General features: G+C 53.2%; 10 protein-coding genes across 10 annotated transcripts; 6 read left to right on the forward strand and 4 right to left on the reverse strand.

Annotated features, from left to right (window-relative positions):
- Positions 1-305: 305 nt before the first annotated feature.
- BJX67DRAFT_385538 (uncharacterized protein) lies at positions 306-1,001 on the reverse strand (the record flags this gene model as incomplete). The annotated part of the gene is made up of 3 exons (XM_071033878.1): positions 306-639; positions 689-838; positions 934-1,001. 3 exons carry the CDS (start codon positions 999-1,001, stop codon positions 306-308), a joined length of 552 nt encoding a protein of 183 aa, XP_070881495.1.
- Positions 1,002-1,271: 270 nt separating this feature from the next.
- On the forward strand, positions 1,272-2,015 carry BJX67DRAFT_385539 (uncharacterized protein; the record flags this gene model as incomplete). Its single annotated transcript, XM_071033879.1, has 1 exon — positions 1,272-2,015. The coding sequence occupies one exon, from the start codon at positions 1,272-1,274 to the stop codon at positions 2,013-2,015; it is 744 nt and encodes a 247-aa protein (XP_070881496.1).
- An 893-nt stretch (positions 2,016-2,908) lies between these two features.
- Positions 2,909-3,286, reverse strand: BJX67DRAFT_385540 (uncharacterized protein; the record flags this gene model as incomplete). The annotated part of the gene is made up of 1 exon (XM_071033880.1): positions 2,909-3,286. One exon carries the CDS (start codon positions 3,284-3,286, stop codon positions 2,909-2,911), a length of 378 nt encoding a protein of 125 aa, XP_070881497.1.
- Positions 3,287-4,455: 1,169 nt separating this feature from the next.
- Positions 4,456-7,653, reverse strand: BJX67DRAFT_366170 (major facilitator superfamily domain-containing protein). Its single transcript, XM_071030368.1, has 9 exons — positions 6,994-7,653; positions 6,755-6,931; positions 6,548-6,681; positions 6,433-6,492; positions 5,981-6,376; positions 5,807-5,911; positions 5,610-5,745; positions 5,308-5,540; positions 4,456-5,205 (listed from the first exon to the last, which is right to left on the reverse strand). Exons 1-9 carry the CDS (start codon positions 7,201-7,203, stop codon positions 5,073-5,075), a joined length of 1,584 nt encoding a protein of 527 aa, XP_070881498.1. The 5' UTR covers positions 7,204-7,653; the 3' UTR covers positions 4,456-5,072.
- Positions 7,654-7,745: 92 nt separating this feature from the next.
- On the forward strand, positions 7,746-11,229 carry BJX67DRAFT_366180 (beta-mannosidase). Its single transcript, XM_071030369.1, has 2 exons — positions 7,746-8,385; positions 8,440-11,229. Exons 1-2 carry the CDS (start codon positions 7,804-7,806, stop codon positions 10,570-10,572), a joined length of 2,715 nt encoding a protein of 904 aa, XP_070881499.1. The 5' UTR covers positions 7,746-7,803; the 3' UTR covers positions 10,573-11,229.
- An 868-nt stretch (positions 11,230-12,097) lies between these two features.
- Positions 12,098-12,785, forward strand: BJX67DRAFT_366181 (uncharacterized protein). The gene is made up of 2 exons (XM_071030370.1): positions 12,098-12,531; positions 12,608-12,785. The coding sequence occupies exons 1-2, from the start codon at positions 12,336-12,338 to the stop codon at positions 12,736-12,738; spliced, it is 327 nt and encodes a 108-aa protein (XP_070881500.1). The 5' UTR covers positions 12,098-12,335; the 3' UTR covers positions 12,739-12,785.
- Positions 12,786-13,799: 1,014 nt separating this feature from the next.
- On the forward strand, positions 13,800-14,813 carry BJX67DRAFT_385544 (Alpha/Beta hydrolase protein; the record flags this gene model as incomplete). Its single annotated transcript, XM_071033881.1, has 1 exon — positions 13,800-14,813. One exon carries the CDS (start codon positions 13,800-13,802, stop codon positions 14,811-14,813), a length of 1,014 nt encoding a protein of 337 aa, XP_070881501.1.
- A 112-nt stretch (positions 14,814-14,925) lies between these two features.
- Positions 14,926-15,775, reverse strand: BJX67DRAFT_366183 (uncharacterized protein). Its single transcript, XM_071030371.1, has one exon. The coding sequence runs from the start codon at positions 15,719-15,721 to the stop codon at positions 15,041-15,043; it is 681 nt and encodes a 226-aa protein (XP_070881502.1). The 5' UTR covers positions 15,722-15,775; the 3' UTR covers positions 14,926-15,040.
- A 490-nt stretch (positions 15,776-16,265) lies between these two features.
- BJX67DRAFT_366184 (uncharacterized protein) lies at positions 16,266-17,496 on the forward strand. The gene is made up of 2 exons (XM_071030372.1): positions 16,266-16,735; positions 16,789-17,496. Exons 1-2 carry the CDS (start codon positions 16,349-16,351, stop codon positions 17,347-17,349), a joined length of 948 nt encoding a protein of 315 aa, XP_070881503.1. The 5' UTR covers positions 16,266-16,348; the 3' UTR covers positions 17,350-17,496.
- A 1,305-nt stretch (positions 17,497-18,801) lies between these two features.
- BJX67DRAFT_385547 (kinase-like domain-containing protein) lies at positions 18,802-19,569 on the forward strand (the record flags this gene model as incomplete). The annotated part of the gene is made up of 1 exon (XM_071033882.1): positions 18,802-19,569. One exon carries the CDS (start codon positions 18,802-18,804, stop codon positions 19,567-19,569), a length of 768 nt encoding a protein of 255 aa, XP_070881504.1.
- Positions 19,570-20,024: the final 455 nt, after the last annotated feature.

Genomic DNA, 20,024 nt, shown 5'->3' on the forward strand with positions numbered 1-20,024 from the left:
TGTTGATCATGTTTCATCTTGACGAGTTTTGCATGATATCAAGTTAGGGCTCGTTGAACATCATGATGATCTCAACCATATTGCATCCAAGATATATAGCAAGGCTCGTACCATACACTTGGCGATGTTGAACACAATTGCCATTATATGGAACGACTACAAAATACCTTCGAAGAAAATCCTCATCACCCTCAGCGACACCAACTCCTCCCCCCTCAAAAAGCCACAGGCAAGGGCAAGGGCAGCAGCAAAACCGTCTCCCTTGGAACCCTCCGGCTTCTTCCTCATGGAACTCGCCAAAACCGCTACAGGAACTCCTCGACACAGGCCACGAAGACCACATTCGCCTCGCCAAAGGGCCAAGAACCACCCCGCTCGCCTTCACAGGGAACTTCTGCGAACGCCCGCGCGAAAACGACATCCTGGAGCGCATGAAACGCGAAAGTGGGTTCTCGCGGCCGCGAACACGACACTGGCTTGTATGACCGACAGCGAACTGCCCACATTCGCGGGGGTAATTTATCCCCGGCGGACACGCGCCGCTCGCTGATCTCGGCAATGACAAAGAACTTGGCCGTCTCCTCCACTTCTTCCACCGCGAGAACAAGCCCACGGCGCAGCGGCGATTTGCCATGGTCCCTACGCGCTCTTGAGCACGAAGCAAGCCGGTGACGGGGGGTTCGCGTACAAGGGGTACAGGATTACCCCGTGGAGCGATGCGGAGGAGAAAGCGACGGAGGCGATGCTGGGCGGGAATATCAAGAAAGTCGAGTCTTCTCTGCGAGATGAGGGGGCAGAGTCGTCCCAGCTACCCTGTTGCCGCGAGTTGGTGCCGAGTCTGACTCGACAACTGTTAGCTGGCGAAGCCCGCAAACGCGTACAACTTCCGGCCAACGGCAACGTCTGTGTGTGGATAGAAACAAACAAACCGACATTCCTCGAACTGGCTTCGGCGCAGGAGCCTCTTGGAAGAATTCTGTTGGGGATCCTGGGGGTGACATCTGCGTATACCCGATGCAGTGCAACCGTTGGACACCAGTAGCGATCTCAATATTTGGGATGATCACCAAGAAAACCAACACTCGATGACGGTAGACGCCGCATAGACTGGGATCACAACTTGGACTCGTGCATATCCACCTCATTCCTTTGTCTGGAGTCACCGCTCCTTGCCAGGACCTCGCCAACGGTCAACCCAACTAACAATATAGATACCAAGGTACGAACCCTGAAACAGCTCCAGCCCCTCCGCTCCCCATAACTCTCTCATCATGAGTCGATACGAACAGACATGGGACACAATAGACCCCTACAGCTTCCTCGAGCCCGCCCTCCTTGCCGTGGCTGCACACAACACCCTCGAACTGCTACTATGGATCTTCAACACCTTCGACCGCCGCCGGGGTCTTTATTTCTACAGCATCCTCACCGCGCCCCTTAGTATGATTGGCTACCTGGCTGCATCGTTTATGATGCTCTTCGCTCCCCACACTGTCGTCCCAACTAGTATCATCTGGGCGTTCTCATACCCGACCCTCCTGACAGCGCATGTCCTGGTTCTCTACGCACGGCTGCACCTTGTCATCCCTGATGAGCCGCGTATTCTGCGAGCAGTCCTGACTATGATCGTTGTCACATCAGCTATGCTTGTCCCCTCGCAGATGACGGTGCAGTTCTGCGCCACAGCAGGGAATAAACGCTGCCTAAAGCCGGGGTACATAGTCGAGCGAGTCTCCTTCGGGGGCGCATGTATCCGCGAATTCATTCTCTGCGCAATCTACGTCGTCCAGGCACTGCGACAGTTCCAGCCTATCCTGCTAAGCAAGGGCTGTCGGGGCCGAAACATCCTGGTCGAGCTGATCCTTGTTCAAGTCGGCGGGATAGCGATGGACATCGGATTTATCGTGGTGATGTGTCTGAATCTTTCCCTTGTGGAGACGGGGTACGGCGCGCTTGTGTATAGCATGAAGCTGAAGATGGAGTTTGCGGTTTTGAATGCGCTGAGGAGGATGTAGAGGAGTCCGATGGTGGTGCTGCCTTTGCACTTGCGCTGTCCGAGCTCTGTCAACAGTCCCGATAGTATGGAATGCTGAGTCGCCGGTCGCGATTCTGCAGTGTTTGTCTTGTCGAGGGGATGGGGTTCTGTACACAGACTGAGAATGTTCAGCTCCAGTCCTCGATTTCTACATGTCTGGCTCTCCGTGTCCGTTTCTCCAATTCACTTCACTTCCTAGCATTTGCTCACTCCCCAGAGCACTTTCTTCCTGTTGTGCAGGTGTCTATCAAAACCCCCCTAACTTGTTTTGCTACTTCTCTGTATACTGACTAAATATAGGCATGAAAGGGTAATCGATGTCCCCAAACATAAATACATCTGCAGGTGTACTGATTATAGATACGCTGGGAAATATCTAATCCCCCCACCCATATCCTCGGTTGTCTATCATATGTTATCTAGTTTAACGAACCGTAAATCTCCCAGAAGAACAAATTCCCATTTATCAGAAATGAACTGGACAAACGATGAGTGGAGGATGCACCCGTGCTGCCTAGGCACATCCCTACAGGGGGATAATACTCTACTCTAAACAGGCTTCGGTTCGATTTCACCTGTGTTTAAGGCTACGAAGGAGAGAATCAATAACGTAAATAGAGCCGCTGATTATGATTGATTGACACCTAGTCTATGCAGAAGAGTTCGTCGTACCAACAGTCCACCTGACAGCTTCCCCAATTGCAAAACACATTAAGGAGAGACATTATATATGCAAGAATATATAGTAATGAGACGGCACACCGGAAAGAGAGAAGGGCGAGCGGGACAGCAAGGAGAACCAAAGGCTAGCCGCTACCGACAATGATGAATCGGTAACCCAATTATACTGTCCCGCCACCAGTTGAGAAACGCTTAAACGCAGTTGAGCTTCAGCGTAGCAGGGATGAATGGCTTGTCCTTGGGGAACTTGGCGTAGTTGTGCTGGCCGTCGACCTGGACGAGGTCAATGGGGTGGCCGTCGGGGGTCTTGCCGTGGACCTTGCACAGGGCGCCAGGGACGACGCCGGAGGTGATCATGACGGAGTCAACACGGAAGGTGGGCTCATAGAGGTCGGGGTAGTTGGCCTTGACGGAGACATCGACGCCGTCGGTGGCGATGTCGGCGGCTTGGCCGTGGCCGCTGTACTCGTTGGTCAGGACGACGGTGCGGGTGCCGGCGGAGCGGGGGATGGAGGCCGCGGAGGCAGAGGCCACGAGGGCGAGGATGGCGGTGGAGGCGATGAACTTCATTGTGTTGGTTGTGTAGAGTGAAGGACTGGTTGAATGTGATTGGTGGTAGAGGAACTTTTAGTCTTGAGATTGATTGATTGTGAGATGATGGGAGGAGAACTGGATTCGGGGCAGAGATCGAGGGCCTTTTATACCTGGGTTGGGCCTCCTGTTCGAGCTTACTCCGTCACCAGATGTCTCTAGCGAAGGCTGCATGGCTCATCTGCATCGTGAAGGATCAGAAACATGTCAACTAACGGAGCTGCTGGAGCTCGATTAAGTTTGCGAGGCAGTGAGCAGACGCAGCTATAATTATCAGCCTGAAGCTCGATTTGGTCTGGGGATGCTCTGCCCACGCTTGTCATCGTCTGACCGCCATCTGCATGCATTCAGTGCCTCTGCCTTATTCGATGTTCTCCATGAGCCTGGAAACCCTCTGTCCGGGGAACTGTGCCATTGGCCGCCGAGCTCGTATGTCTCTGCCATGTCTCAGCCTCTCAGCCCTTCTCGGCTGGGCATACCCAAGCCAAGTCTGACATCAGAGCCCGATCGTGGGGACAGCAAGAGCACGGAACTTCAAACAGCTGTCAGAGCAGCTGCAAGAACTGGTCTGGTCAGGCAGGACGTCTATTTCCCGTCGTCGAAAGCAACATCCGGATTTCGGCTGTCCAGCCCTTCCCGTCGCCTTACGAGATTCGACAAGACAATTCTTTATATAGCTAAGACACGACACCTCCAACCCCGCTAGTGTTAGCGGGGTTGGCAGAGCCCGAAGAACGGCCGTCAGCACAACCGTGAACCCCAGAGGCTGAACCACGGTGAGCTGGCAGCTCGAGGGCGGGGTGCTCACCGCAGGATACGAACAGAGCGCCGATGAGATGAGCTGGCACGGAGACCGGGCTGAGATCAACAAACTGGACTGCAGCCGTGACCACAGAGTGGTCTGAGAATTTCTCACCCTCCACGTCGTGCAACTTCGACAGTCAAGGCCAGACAGACCAGTGTGAGAGTGCTGATCGCGGGATGATCGGAGTTTGTCGAACCACGTGGAAAGCACAGCCTTACTCCATGCTCCTGGGATTTCCCAGCTCCAGCAACGCCGACTGTTGGGCGTCCCATCGCGTGGTCGGCAACAAATGAGCAGCTCGAAGCTGGCGAACGAGAGCCGCGGCTCTTCCTCTCCACAGCCTGGAGGCCTGAGGCAGCTACTTGTGGGGGGCTGAGCATCGAAGTGATTATTGGGCGATATTCTTGGATACAGAGGAACCTTAAGGAACCTTGGGAGCTTTGAGGTTGCACCCTGTCATCTCCGAGCTGAATCCACCTCTCTGGATGACGTTCGATGCGATGCGGCGGGATTGGAGTGTTCTTGTCCCCCGTGGCTGGACTCGGCGGGACGGGAGGTATCGCTTATGAACATGGAGCCCTCGATATGAAACGCATAACACCACTTGTCCGTGAGCGATGGTATTTGCCCAGCTCTGTGACGGACGGCATTCTGATGCGACCCGAACCCTGGGAACATGGCTTGGGACGCGAGTTTCCCGCCTCGTCCGAACGAACACCGAGGCAAGCAGAAAGAAACCCGGCATTGACGACACTGAAACGCCCGCTGCGACGGAATCCAATCGGCACGTCTTTCCCGGATATGCACGACAATTCCAGCGGGTTTCAGGTTGCAATCTCGCGACCGCCACATCTGTCGTGTCGAGGGTGAGAATCGTCCGAACACCTGCAGGGTCACTGATGGAATACGGCATGGAGTGCTGGCACCAGGCCATCGTTCATCGTTCATATTGCTAGCTAACTAACGGACATATCGAAATGACACATTATCCCGGTCCGTCACATCCATAAATGCTATCATCGGATCAACAATGGACTCTGGCTGCTCGCCTAACAATGCTTCGCGCTGTTGATTGCGGTAGGTATAGTACAGCCTGGATCCCGATCAGCATGCCATCATCACGGGGGTCGGAACGGAGTTCATATGATAGAACCCCTTTTCCAGCCTCCAAATTCAACGGGACGGAGAAACATACCAGAGCAGAATATACGCCACAATCGACGCGGCCATGAGACTGAGCGTGGCAATCTGGCCATCCGGATAGCCCTGCTCGCTCTGGTCGCCCTTGTACGCCCACGGCCCGCTGAAGCCGCCGAGGGCAGACATCGCAGTTATCGTGCCCATCACAACGGTCTTCTTAGAATGGCCTGCTATATTACCTGCCAGCAGGGAATAGTGCTGGACGAGAGAGCCGTAGAATGTCGTACTCTGCCAGCATTATGTTTGTTAGTACCGCTAACAACCCTCACGGGGTCCGGATGGGCGAAATGCACGTACAATATAGAGCCCACCCAGCAGGCCAGATCGATTATCCCGTGGCATCTTCCAGAGAATCAAATTCCCCATCAAAGAGGGGAGGATAAATGCGATGGCGATAACGATTCGATAGCCTGGGAAGCGACGCCCCAAAGCCCTGGAAATTCTGCCATCAGCCCGAAGAGAGCATTTAATGTTTTGTCTATAGGAGAGCATACCCTGCGAGAAGAATACAGACGACTGCTACAGCCGACGCAGGCATGGAGAGTACCAACGCCCGAGACTGCGAATAGCCAAAGGATGTCAAGAGGTATCCGCCGAAACTAGATCAGTTAGCCGGGACACACACAACCCCCTGGTACAAGTTCCGTATCCCGAAAGGAAGTGCGTACCTCGAAATAGCCACATTCGAAAACGCAAAAGCAAAGGAAAAGATACACAGGAGGTAAACTTGCGGATCGGCGAACGCAGACAACCCCTGGCGCCACTTAAACCTCCGCGTATGGATCCCCGTCTGGTTACTCATAAGACGACAGACGGCGATTTGTCTCTCCCGGGGCGAAAGGAACCACGCTTTCATCGGGGTCGCTGGTAGTACCAGGAGGGCTAGGATACCGATGAAGAGGGCACATGAGCCCAGCACAACGTAAATCCACTTCCATTCATGGCCAGCGTAAGCTCCTTCTAGCTTTAACGCGCCAAAATTGATCCCGGTTCCCACGAGAGAGCCGAGGGCGTTGCCAGCTATGACGAAGCCTATGCGGAGTGGTTGCTCGCGTGTTTTCCACCTGACAGCATTAGAACAGCAGGAAAGAAACAAGACCAGAAACGGGTCGATATATACCACATTACCGTGATAATGATTGACAATGGCTGGACAACCTGGCTGAAGCCATAAAAGAACCTGTCAAGTATCAGACTATCTTCCGGATGCTCCTATTTCAGCTAAATAGGCATACCTCAGCGCCATAATCTGGCTAAAATTCTCACAGACGATGGTCAAGAGCGCCAACACCCCGATGTAGATGACAATGGTGCCGTAGACCAAACCCGCAGGGAGAAATTGCGCTGGGAAGAGAAGAAGGTATTGGCCCTAACTCGATGCAGGATCTGATCAGTATATATTGTCCGTAGGTTCATAGAGTCAACCGGTCGATGGCACGCACTATTGCACCCCCCAACGAGGTAATCCCCGCGGCAAGCTGATACTTGTTCGTATCCAGCACGACCTCTCCTCCCACAATTTTCACCACAAACAGCTGCATATCCTCCACGAGGCCGAAGAGCGCGGCAAATCCAAAGGCCTGGCCATCGGCATAGCCGATAAGCGATCCGATGAAAAGCTGACGTTCATGTCTCAGTCAACGCGAATAATGGCAGACAAGTGGACAGGGCATTAACGTACTATTGGCACAATGATCCAATCGATCTTTCTCAGCACGCGAGCCTCCTCCTCCTCTGTCCATGTTTCCCCCTGACCTGCGAGTGCGACCCGCAACGCATCGTCTGCGTCTCTGCTGTTGATCAGGGAGAGCTTCTCATGTGGCGTGCTGGTGTGCCCATCGGCGTCCGGGGCCCTCTCCACGTGATCAGAGTCGGGTTTAGTGGTGGACATGGCAAGTTTTAGTGTGCTCGCATTAAATAGTACTCCGCAGAGGTAGGGGGTCAAGTCGGAGAAATTTGTGGCTCCCTCGAGGACAAGGTTGCTCGGTAGGGGCGTGCATACGGACGGGTATTCGCAGAGGGGGTATGGGTTTCTGGGCTGCTTTAAATCAGCCCGCTTGAGCTCTCGCCTAATTTAAGGATGAATGGGATCCCCAACACTCCAAGTCTCGGCACTTGTTCTTGACACCGCGAGGGTCTCATCGCATTGAAACAGACCGTGTCGCATGTCTCGATCGTGGCGCATTGTCGCCACTGCCGATTGCTGTGCGGGGGAGAGGGGTGTGCCCGGCGTCCGGGTGCCGGTCGCCGGCCACTGACCCCTGGCCTATCATGGCCGGCTGGACGCTCGGATCAGCATGAGGAGCTCTGTTGATTGAGGGGGCAATCAGCCGTCTCTCTGATTGCTCCATGGACCACGCTGATCCCGGGCCGGTGGGCTGATCTTGCCGCAGTACAAAAGGCGGGGGGGGGAAACAACTCTCGATGTGCGGAGAGAGGTCTTAACTTCCCCCTTCGCGGTTCATTACATTCGCAGTCAATTAATCTCGCAATGGGCAGCAAAGTCGTCGTCCCTATCGCGTCGCCTACGGCCAAGGAAACGATCCCTCTGAGGGAAGGATGGGAATACAGAGCGAGCGACGCCCCGGAAGGCGACGCAGGCACCTGGTCCAATGCCCAGCCACTTCCCACAAGTATCCACCTGGATCTCCTCGCGGACGGCAAAATCCCAGATCCATTCCTAGCTCAGAACGAGACCGAGGTGCAGTGGGTTGGGACGAAGACATGGATCTACAGGACGCGATTCACTATCCCAGTGTCGGTGCTTCAGAACTCGGACCAGAAAATCGTTCTCGTCTTCGACGGTCTGGACACTTACACAACTGTGACGCTCGACGATGAGGTTATTTTGGAGACCAGCAACATGTTTCTCAGCCATAGGATTGATATATCGGAGCGGGTTAGGGCCAAGGCCGCTTCAAAATCCGACGACCAAGCGCACACCCTGCAAATCACATTCCACAATGCAGAACAGAAGGCAGAGGAGGAAATGAAGGCCCATGCAGAGCATAGCTGGTTCAGCTTCCATTTCGGCAGCAAGCGGTTGGCAGCCAGGAAGGCGCAGTATCACTTCGTATGTTCTGCGAATATCAATCCCTCTTTGAACACGACGGAGCTGACAAAACAGGGCTGGGACTGGTGTCCTGTTCTCAAGGATTCCGGACCGTGGAAACCGATCTATCTTGAAATCTATCAAGCTCGAGTCGTAGACCTTTCAGTCCGGACGCATCTGAGCCCGGACCACAGAGAAGCAACGCTAGACATCGCCCTCGCCACGGAAGGCATCGCAGGCTTCGCAAACATCCAGATCGAAAAGGATGGGGCTGTGCTCGAATCACGCCTCATAGACCTGTCCAGCGCAGACAACAAGGCCGTCGTGAAGCTCCGCAATCCCAAATTGTGGTGGCCATGGACCCTCGGACAACAGAACCTGTATACTGCAAAAGCCGTGCTCTTGACGAGCAAAGACGACAGCCCTGAGAAGGCACTAGATACAACGGAGAAACGCTTCGGCATTCGCAGAATCGAGCTCGTCCGACGACCTCTCCGCGACCGGGAAGGATCAAGCTTCTTCTTCCGAGTCAACGGCATGCCAATCTTCGCTGCGGGATCGTGCTGGATACCGATCGATTCGTTCGTCACTCGCGGAACACCAGAGAAATATCGCAGCTGGATGCAGCTCGCCAAAGATACGAACCAGGTGATGATCCGCGTCTGGGGGGGAGGTATCTACGAACATGATTCCTTCTTCGACGCCTGCGACGAGCTGGGCCTTTTGGTCTGGCACGATTTCATGTTCGCGTGTGGCATATATCCTGCCTATTCCTCCTTCGAGGAGAGCGTAACGGCCGAAGCTCGTCAGAATCTCATCCGCCTGCGACACCACCCGTCCATTGCGCTCTGGTGCGGCAATAACGAGGATTACGCCATTGCGTACCTGGCGCAACTATTCCGAGGCGCCGTGAAATACAACCCAGAGGAGACAGACCCATCGAAGATCAAGGAGTCGGAATTCCCTGCGCGACTATTCTACGAGCTGCGTCTGCCGGGGTTGTGCAGGGAGGTGATTCCCGATATCCCATACTGGCCGGGCTCTCCATTCGGAGGGAACTTCTGCAACGCAGCGACGGACGGCGATATCCACCAGTGGCACGTTTGGCATCTCGACCAAAAACCGTACCAGGAATACCCGCAGCTCAGTGGGCGGATGGTGACAGAGTTCGGCCTGCAGTCGATACCACACTGGAAGACTGTCAAGCAGTATTTCCCCGCTGGAAAGTTCTCCCTGGATGACAATCGAGACTACACAGAGGATGAGTTCATGGTGTCGCATAACAAGGGCCAGAAAGGACCCGGGAATATCGCCAAGTACGGAAAGGATAATATCCCCTTCGACGAAACAAGCCTCCGCGGGTACATTTATTGCTCGCAGTTGATCCAATCTGAAGGTGTATCGACGGCATATCGGGCTTGGAGACGCCAGTGGCAGGGTCCAGGGAACGAGTACTGCGGTGGTGCTTTGGTATGGCAGCTGAACGACTGCTATCCGGTGTCGTCATGGGCCATTGCCGACTGTGACCTGCGCCCTAAGATGGCATACTGGGCCGTGAAGCGCGAAAATCAGCCTATAACAGCTGGCTTAGCACGGACAGTGAAAGAAGGCGTACTCGAGCTGGAGGTCTGGGCATGCAATATGACTCTACATTCGATTCAAGTCACCTACCGGGTGCAAGCGTGGAACGCGCGGACGGCGCAACGCGTTTGGAGTCACTTCGTCTCAGCGAAAAACGATCTCACCTCGAATAGAAGCACTGAGCTGGGAAAGGTTCAATTGAACGCCGCCCCTGGAGGAGGAGAATCGACTTGGAGCGAGCTCGTCTTTGCAGTTCACCTCTTTTCAGCGGACGAATCCGGAGGTCACCAAGGACTCGATGACCGGGTGGTTGCACGCTCGGTGAACTTTCACGAACCACTAAAGGAGGTTCCGTTCGGTACTCAGGACAACAGGGTTACGGTCAGGCTCGTCCAGCAAGCTTCGGGCTCGTTGCTTGAGCTTTCCAGCCCGGTTCCAACAAAAGGGGTGTACCTTGATTTTGAAACAGGCTCTGCCGTGGCGTGGGACGATAATGGCGTGGATCTCGTGCCTGGGGAGGTGCATAGATTACATATGGAGGGCTTCAAGAGTGACGCACACAAATCGGTAAGGGTCTACTGGCTAGGAGAGGCGGGCTGGCAGAGTCAGGTCATTGAACTAGAATGAACTTCATTGTTGGGCCGTGCTTGAATTAAGTATCAGGCCAGAGTACATGTTGAATAAATCGGGCAGTTGTCCATCGTCCAATGCTTCCGCCGGCCAAGCGTCGTTCGCTATCGGGTCAGGGAAGAAGAAAGGCTCCTGGGTATACTCAGTGACACCAAACGGCTCGGGATCTGGATTCTTTCGGATTGTCTCGGGCTGCGGGTTGTTCGTGACCAGATCACCGCTTTGGGCGGAGGCATTCGATATTGAGGTCGCATTCCTCAGATGAGATAACACGCTCTCTCCATACAATCGTGGTAGGACATTTCTTGGACTCCCAAGTTCCATCATAAGATGACCCACCCGTTCTGCTTTTGCCAGATACTCTCGGAGTGTAGAGTTGTCAGGAGACATATTGTAGGTGTACACCAGGTGCAAACAGCATAGAGCTATCATCGTAAATCCGTAGTCAGGGGTGTACCGCAAGAATTCTCTTTCCGTGGGCTTGATATCGAGGATTGAGTCACAGCACTCACTCGCCGCGGCTGCGGACCTCAGGACACAGTTAAGGAACGTGGACAGCTCGGTCGAAGGGGTTGTTGATGAGAAAGAGGCTGAGCCGGTCTTTTCACGAAGTTGGTGCGAGATTATTGGAGCAGCAAAGGATATCATATTGAACCGAGTTATCAGACCCATGAAGGTCATAATGGAGTTGGCGATCCAAGGCTCCTCGGGCGCGAAGGCCTGGTTTGTCCGCAGCCAGATGGAGCTCCATTCCTGTAACATGGCCTCTGCGTTCTCGAGCAGTGCTTGTAAAGACCCGATATCCTTGGTGCTGGAAGGCATACACCACCATTCACCAAGGCCCTTGTCACGATGAGCAGCTTGGTCCCATACCTGGTGGAGGGTTGCTTCCGCTAGAATCCGCCACACGCATGGTGAAGGGTCTAGATCCAGCAAAAGCTCCACTGCTGAGGCTATCGTTGAGTCGTTTCGTATGGTGGGCGGCGTTCGCGTCATAATGGAGTGATGGCGAGACTTTACGAATAGCCAAACCCAGAAGAAGGTGCGGCGGTAGGTCAGCGACGCGGATATCTCAGGCTGGCGACCACCGTGGACAAGAATCTTCAGCTGCTCAACAGAGTCGTGGAGCGACTGCTGCATGGCACTTGTCTCAATTGCTGACTTGACAGTCCAGATGCTCAGTTGCTGCCTTCGTGCTTCCCTGGATTTGATGGCTACTTCCGGGTATGCGTAGAGCACGGCGAGCGCCTGGAGGAGGGTCCAATTTTCTTCTTCGACATTACTCGAAATGTCAGTTGCTCGTTCCAGCATTCTCATAATCAAAGGGAAAAGAGATTCCCGGGTTGAGCTGCAGCCCAAGGCAAAAGTCGAAGCCACAAAAGCCATCGCGTATGCCAGTGGCTGCCGCTCATTGAGGATCCCGTCTGGATCACTCGTCGGCTCCAGTGATAGGACGGGCACATAGAACAGAAGGCGTTGAATAAAGCTAAGGAACAACACGTTTTAGCCAAATCTAAGCTATATCAGAGTGAGACATGCAGAGACCAACAATTCAACGAGGTCGCGGACAACCGGTTGCGGTACTTGATCCAGTCCCAGCTGTAACGACGGAGTCGGAACGGTGTCGACAGAGATGTCATCGTCGGAACTCTTGCTGGTAGCGATGGACAGAGGCGACGAGGAGAAGATGGAAGGAACCGCCGCTGGGTCGAGCAGCACGGGTCCCCCGGAAGAGTGTGCGCGCTGGAAGCCTTCCTGAGATGGGTGGCCCTGCGCATCCGACAGCAAGCACGCGGAGGTTGAAGAGTCGCTTGAGACTGGAGAGTCGGGAGGAGGATGGGTGTTCGAGGACGACGAAGAATGACGGTGGTGACGATTCGGCAAGCGAACAACACACTCACGGCTGTTCTTGCGGCAGCGAAGACAGGGTGGATTGCGCGCACCGATGCATCTCATCTGCCGGCTTGTCAGGCTGGGGTTAGCCGAGGTGATGATCCCCCTTCTCCCATCCCGTCCAGCGCAGGACACGAACCTTCATCCTGCGACACGACATGCAGGCGACAGCCGCCGGCTGGCGAGGGTAGTCCATGGCGAGCCGTGTGGACCAGGGATGGAACAGCTCGCAGTGTTGCGAGTCCCGTCAGAACGAGAGTCAAAAGTTGATTCCATCAGAGAACCGCACCCCAGAGGTATGACCACCTCCCCGTGCCTAAAAGACGGCTTGCGTCACTCGGACGGGCGAACGCTGCCCCGCACTTCTTTGCCCTCTGCGATCGCAGCCGACGATGCTGTGCCAACCCAGGCATTCACTGACAGGCGATCTGCTCCCCCACACGCCACGATCTGTCATATTGGACCGGTCCCAGCTGACCTGCGCCACCAAAGTCGACTTTGGGGAGTCGATTCGTCGATTGCGATTCCATGCACGGACGGTCAGGTGTCGTTGTGCCCGGTTGCCGGCTCTCCTGCAGCAGGATGCCTCGTGTTGCATCTGGGGATGGTGAAGCACACGTTGATGATGACGACAGTGTCATTAGACGAGCAATCTCCACCGTCGCAGTGAATGAAACGCCGATGCTTGGAAAGATCCCATCCTTGCAACACGACGACATTCCCAAGCAGCCGGGTCGAACTCCTGGCCGTCACTGGGGCCCTGAAATGCCGCATGGGAAGGGCCTCCAGGCTGTGGGAGCTCATCTTCGGCTAATGTCAGAATGCCAGAAATGACCCATTGGATGGCCTTCAGCCATTGAGAATGGCCAGTGGCAGGCCGGCCGGACGTCCATCTTGATTCAACCGGCGGCCGGTGACCGAAGTCGATTTTTTTTTGCTTTTTTGGAACTTTTTTGTTTCGAAACCTCCCCACCATAAAAAGCTTGCAATTGATGATGGTGGAGCTGCGAAATTTCGTGATATCAGTCGGCTCCCTGCCCCCGGAGTCGGAGACCTGCCCTGTCTCAGGACACGTTCACGAACCGCACGGTCGTAAACTGAGCGATGGTGCCTCCAACACCACCTGCGAAGGCGTCCCTTCTGGATAGAATAGCCTTTACCCTTGCTCTCCTTACCGTCGTCCCCGTCACCGCAATTTCGTGCCTTATCCGACGCCAATTGACCCCGAGCGACTACAATCTTCGGGATGACATATGTATAGCTTGTGTGCGATGGTAAGCCCACGCTTTTCTTCAAGTCTCACCAATGGTTAGAGGTAAAAGTGTTCACCCATGGCAATCAGTTTGAGCCTGGTCCCATTGTCCATTCGACGCCAACTCACCGCGACGGGCGATACCTCGACGATCCGCACCTCGCGCCGCTTTTCAGACATAAGTGCAGAGTTATGTGAGAAGATATTGAAGCCAGGTTTCCAAGGATATTGGATTTGCAGGGGCTCGGTCCACGGTCCCCAGCGTCCGCCGTCCAAGTCAGATATTACGTTGGTGTGGCTCCACGGCGGCGCGTACGTCACCGGCACTGCCCTTACTGGTGTCGTTTCCCTGCTACGTATTGCAGAAATTGCGGCGCAGAATAATCTCTCCGTCAATGTCTTTTCCTTGGAGTACTCGCTCGCGCCGGAAGCCAGATTCCCCACGCAGATGAACGAGGCAACGGCGGCTTATAGATACTTGGTGGAAGAGGAGAAGATCGACCCGGAGAGTATCATGGTCCTCGGGGAGTCATCCGGTGGCCATTTGGCGCTGTCACTGGCGTATAATCTACACGGTCGAGGGATGCCGCGGCCGGGTAAGGTTGTCTTGATATCTCCATGGGTCAATCTTGACAACTCAGGTAGCACATTTGCGACAAACAAGTACAAGGACTTCCTCGACAAGCAAGATTTGGATCGATGCGTGGAATGGTTATTTGGAGATACAGATACTCGACTCAAATTCGGCGACTACGTGAATTTTGCCGCACGCTTGCCGTCGAAACCTACTCCGGATGGACATTTAAATTGGTCACACGTCCTGCCACCGACCTGGGTTACAATCGGAGGAAACGATGTATTCCTCGCTGATGTCTCGAGCTTCGTCGAGAATGCGCGAGCAGACCGGGTTCACGTCGACCTCCAGGTGGAGGCTGGAAAACCGCATGGCTGGCTCGGTTATGGCGATGCTATCCGGGCGAGAGAATATCTTGCTTTGTCGCCTGGCGACGATGCGAGTTCCGTCCTGAAAGGGAGTGAGAAACTTGCCGAGGTGGTCTGCGACCATGCGCGTCGATCCTCAAAGAGTGCATAGAATGACGCTATTGATCCGCCGAGATAGAGCCCTTGGACTTACTGGAACACAAATCCTGCTGTATATGCTGGAATACCCTACGTAAATCCCAGGTTTACATAGAGCAAGAAGATAGGTGAATAAAGTTCGTCAAGTCTATGTCGTTAAATCCGTGAATACAATCATATACCACCAACTCCAAGGCCTGCACATCGCAAACACCAGCAGCTAACCAGCAAAGACAAAACTTATACAGAAACAGCCGCCGAAGCCCCTGCACTGCCCGACGCCGCACCCGCAGCAGCCAGCTGCATAAGATGCAGTTGGAGAGTCGCCATCCCCGTCACCACAATCTCGTCACAAACACGCGGTCCCCCAGCAGCACAGGGCTGTAAAATCTCCAACTTCCCCGCCTTCTTCATACTCCAGCTCTCATTGGACCGGAACACCGCATACACCGTCCCCGTCTCATCGACACACTCGAGATCAAGAGCCTTCCAACCCTTCATCCGCTTCCAGACAAGGTTCCTCCCACCAAGCGCGGGACAGTCGAATGCATACTGGTTCTTCCGCACACTAGCCGTGCGCATGGGCATCTCATCCCCGTTGATCGTGATATCGATTGTGCGACTGAAGTTGTGAAAGACCACGGTTGCGGGCAGACGCGCGGTCCCTGTGGCTTGGAAGAGCATGTGCGGTTTGCGGTTCTTGAGGTCTGCGGCGTAGACGAGGGGGCCGTCTTCGGTTCCCTCGCAGATGCGGAGGTGGCGGCCTGTCCAGCTTGTGAATGTTACGTCGAGGGTTCGGGGGAATTGTGGTGTTGGATGGCTTTGTGGTTGTGGTGGATACGCGGCCATTTGTTGTTGTCCCGGCCAAGGCTGGTTTTGAGTATTGTAGTATGACATGTTTTCAGTGAACCTGGAGTCCATACTTATGGTCAGATTGAGACTCGAGGAAAGGTATAACTTAGATCGGTTTGAGTTGGATTGTTATCAAGTTCTTCAGGGCCGTCTTGCCTTTAAATGCATCTTTCCCCCTGGATGACGCTAACCGCATGGGGACACAAGATGCGCCGGCCTCAGCCTCGCCCACAGCCACCAACTGAATGACGTGGGTGTCGCGATCAGCGCGGGGTCACAGCTTGATTGGCCAATTTCTCCGCCCGCATTCGTGGCGCGGGAGCTGGGCGGCATGTTCTCCTTTCTGGAGGCATTTGGCGCGACCAGACAGGGCAGTGGTCTGTTTATTCAGCCTTATGTTCGCTGACTCCAGCCCTAGTGCAAACTCCATTTGAATATGTTCAAAGTTGCCGTCTGCAGGGAGATCTCTGACGAGAGCAGCCAAAGAAATGTTTGTATTGTTTGCATCGGCTTAACCAGAGTCGGACTAGAGGACCCGCTCACATGACGCTTGGATCAGTGTTACCCCACTTCTCTCCTGTTCCAACCTGGGAAATTGGAAGCCCCTGGGGTGGCTAACCAGCTCCATTCAATTTGAGGACAAGCAATCCGATTATCGGTTTTTATCCACTTCGTTTCGCACTAAAGATTCCACCCATGGATCCATCAAGATGTCAATCCAGTCAGGACTCCTCGAACTATACACCGCGTTGCCAAAAAAGGAGCTGCCCTCACCAAACCTGTCCTCACCATGAGTGTGTATGCCCCATAGTCTTCTGGTGCTCACGATGCACGAGATTTTGGTGTGATGACTGTTGGGCAAGTGTTGACGCACACGAGCCTCTAGATGAGGAGTTGCCAGGAATGAAAGATCATAAGAAGACAGTTCGCAAACACGCACGCGGGAAAAGGAATACCCCCCATTCTCAAGGGACAATTAGTCAAGAAGACACGACAAACCATTCACCAATGGCTCAGGAAGAGCAGGAGCATGCAATACACGAAAATCACGCGCCTGGAACATCTTCAGATTTACCAAATCAGGTAAAGCAAGGCACACGAAAACGGTACCAGCTAGAGCCTTCCGAACTGCCAAGACCGCAGAACTGGCTTTGCAAGATTACCAGATGCAGATGATGCTGCTCGAGCAACAGAACAAGCGGCGATTAATAAAGGCTCGCGAACAGCAGGAGAAAGCGGCGCAAGCACCTCAATCACCAACACCAGCCGGAGCTCCGCAAATGTCGGCTTTGCAAGATTACCAGATGCAGATGATGCTGCTCGAGCAACAGAACAAGCAGCGATTAATAAAGGCTCGCGAAGAGCAGGAGAAAGCGGCGCAAGCACCTCAATTACCGACACTAGTCGGAGCTGCGCAAATCCGGGCTTTTCAAGATTACCATATGCAACTGATAACGTTGCTCGAGCAACAGATCAATCTGCGTTCGAGGAGGGCTCGTGAAGAGCTGGAGAAACCAATGCAATCACCCCATGTTCCTGGCACATCCTCAGACCAAGCAGATCAGATAGAGCTCTCACGGCCTACCGAGCAAGCCAGCGCCACGCAGAGCTCAGCTTTGGAAGATTACCAGATGCAACTAAGGCTGCTCCAGCAACACAATAAGAAGGATTTGATGACGGCGAAGGATGAACAGTAGAACCGACCGCTTCGATTCACGAGCATCTCATAGTTCAATTTTTTTTTTTCTCGGGAACCATTCGCTGTAGTCACCATTTGTTGAAGGGCGTTTTCCTAATCCGGCTACTAGTGCAAGGAACTAGAATAACACGCACATATCGAATGAGCTGTGGACGGCCAGATTAGCAGGAAGAGCCAATGGGCATTAATATTGGGATCAACTCGTATGCTAATCCAGCCACTTCCAGGCTGGCGAGACGGCTTCAGCAGAGACGCCGCATGTTTGCTGTTGCGAGAATGAATTAGATAGTCAGTCAATTAGTCATGGATACCACGCTGCCATTCCCAACCGTAGTTTGGAGAGCCTGCCCAATGGATTGACTGCATAGAGTAGGAATCCACCATACCGGGAGATACAAACCTGAGTGTATCTCAACACATAATATTTGGAGTGTTCACAATACAATCATCTAACTCAAAGTCGAGTACACAAAGGGTTCTACCGAAGGAGAAAGTTAAGAGAGAGGCAAGGTCAAAGAAGTACGTATATTTCTTTGTAAGTATATGTACGATTTGGTGTAAGGGGGAGTCCACGGCTTCAAGTTGTTCACGTGAAATGTAGAGAAAATATTGCAGAGTATGAGATGTTTTGATGTTTATTTTGGCAGGAAGGAGATTGGGAAAAGGGAAGGGGAGGGGAAATCGAAGGGGGTGTGTAGGCGTGAGAAAATCAACTCATGATGCTGGCACTTTGAGTGAGTTTAACTGGCTTCTTTCTACTCCTGAAAGCTATCTAAATGTAAGACAAGATATCCTGTTTATAATCAAGAACTTTCAGCTATAGACTAAAGCTTTAAGACATGGTAATACTATCTTAAAAGTATACTATAGGCCATCCATATGCAGTATAATTATAAGAACCTCGGGTACTTTTATACAACGAAAAAAGCCAAGCTTGATATATATCAGGCAAGAAAGGCAGAACAGTTGGCTATATATATCTTTAAAATCAAGCATTAACCAGAGTATGTGAGTTCTCTAGATATGCCTTTATATAAACAAAACTACAAAGCCTAACATCCAGAAAGGCAGATTCACTTTCTACAGTACTTTTGGAGCAATTAATATTTTCCTATAGTTTCTATATACACTGTCCCTTAAAACACCAGAAGATCTTTAGATAATGTCTAATACTAGGGTTGAATGGGCCGCAAGTCGGACTGATCGTCGGGTGGTCACCCACGGCAATAGCGCGTCCCTCGTTGACCTCCGCAAGGACATGAACATGAATATGAACACTGGCTGGGGGCTCCTTCGCCCATTCTCCCAACTCGCGACACTTCGTCGACATAATCATGGCATATTGCCGCGCCGATTTTCATTCACGCCAAAGACCAGCCGTGTATCTCAATTCCCTGATCTCGCATACTGATAATAGGCAGATCTCCATTTGCGCAACGTTTTGTTACGCATGCCAGACTTGGACGGCCTAAGCACATCTGAACTATACAAGCGCTTCGACCAACCCCGCGAGGTTCCTATCCAACGAGTGGATGGAAAGCCAGGTGAACCCCACGCACCCCCGCATGCTATCTATCCTATGGCTTTGAGTATACCTGCCGACGAAGTTCATGACCCAGAAATCATTATCTCGGACAAGAGGACGTCCTTTATTGTGCCACAGACGCCGTCACCGACTCTTTGCACCCCAGCCCTCTACTCTCCACCAGAAGACTTTTTCAACGAACCTATCACTCATTCCACCGCAGCTGATATATGGACCTTAGGTGTCAACTTGTACGAGGTCTTAGGTGAGCGTCCACTCTTCGAAACATTCGCCTGGGATGGAGACGACATTATCGCCGAGATGATCAATTCACTAGGCCAACCTCCTACGAGATGGTGGAACTCTTGGGTTAAACGCTCCGAGTTCTTCGAGGAGGACGGGTCATGGGTTGCTGACTTCCGCCGTATCAGCACTCCCGTCTTCGGGCGTCTGCATCAGCGCCTCTGGGACATGGGCCGTGGCGAGACGGAGCAGACGTGTGAATGGGATGTTGCAGGTGGTGAACTGCGTGCGTTGGAGGACTTGCTCAGAGCTATGATGACGTTTGAACCTCCGGGACGACCTACCGCGGATCAACTCCTGAGGTACGAGTATATGGTGAAGTGGGCGTTTCCTGCGTGGGAGAGGCAGAAAATGCAAGAAAGCACTCACCCTGCGGATAAGGAGCATTAGATTAGGCTGTCTGTGCCCAAGTATACTGGAATACGAACCGACTAGTATACATTGTCTTATGGGTCCAACACCTGAGGTAATATGCATGCTGTCATAGCCTGATATCGATGGGTGCCTGTTTAATAAAAGCCATCTGCTCAAGCTAGAGTCCAATTGTCGATTGTCATGCAGGCTTTCCGCCTGAAGCCTGCGGCTTCGCTATTACCACTCATTTAAGTTGTAGTTCGAAATCAGACACTGTAATAGGGGTTATACACTGTAGTTGGAGGCTGATGGACGACCTCAAACTGTTACCGACATTAGTCGTGATATGGCATCAGATTGTTGTGGGCGAAACAAGGTGGTGGTGGTCTACAGATGGAACAGCTGACAACAGAAGAATGCAAACCTTCCTAAGAATGATCTGCTCCCGAATTGAGAACTAGACGAGGGCAACGTAAGTATCTCCCAAGTTA

Source organism: Aspergillus lucknowensis, assembly GCF_044049455.1.
Source record: "Aspergillus lucknowensis strain CBS 449.75 chromosome Unknown BJX67scaffold_66, whole genome shotgun sequence".
NCBI classification, from domain to species: domain Eukaryota; kingdom Fungi; phylum Ascomycota; class Eurotiomycetes; order Eurotiales; family Aspergillaceae; genus Aspergillus; species Aspergillus lucknowensis.

Coding starts and splice junctions, on each gene's coding strand:
- BJX67DRAFT_366170 (XM_071030368.1), bottom strand. CDS start 7,203: ATGTCCACCACTAAACCCGACTCTGATCACGTGGAGAGGGCCCCGGAC. Junction 6,932..6,993: donor ATTGGATCATTGTGCCAATA/GTACGTTAATGC, acceptor CATGAACGTCAG/CTTTTCATCGGATCGCTTAT. Junction 5,206..5,307: donor GTGGCGTATATTCTGCTCTG/GTATGTTTCTCC, acceptor ATCGGGATCCAG/GCTGTACTATACCTACCGCA.
- BJX67DRAFT_366183 (XM_071030371.1), bottom strand. CDS start 15,721: ATGGACTCCAGGTTCACTGAAAACATGTCATACTACAATACTCAAAAC.
- BJX67DRAFT_366184 (XM_071030372.1), top strand. CDS start 16,349: ATGGATCCATCAAGATGTCAATCCAGTCAGGACTCCTCGAACTATACA. Junction 16,736..16,788: donor CTTCAGATTTACCAAATCAG/GTAAAGCAAGGC, acceptor CGAACTGCCAAG/ACCGCAGAACTGGCTTTGCA.
- BJX67DRAFT_366181 (XM_071030370.1), top strand. CDS start 12,336: ATGGGTGGCCCTGCGCATCCGACAGCAAGCACGCGGAGGTTGAAGAGT. Junction 12,532..12,607: donor CGCGCACCGATGCATCTCAT/CTGCCGGCTTGT, acceptor CAGGACACGAAC/CTTCATCCTGCGACACGACA.
- BJX67DRAFT_366180 (XM_071030369.1), top strand. CDS start 7,804: ATGGGCAGCAAAGTCGTCGTCCCTATCGCGTCGCCTACGGCCAAGGAA. Junction 8,386..8,439: donor GGAAGGCGCAGTATCACTTC/GTATGTTCTGCG, acceptor CTGACAAAACAG/GGCTGGGACTGGTGTCCTGT.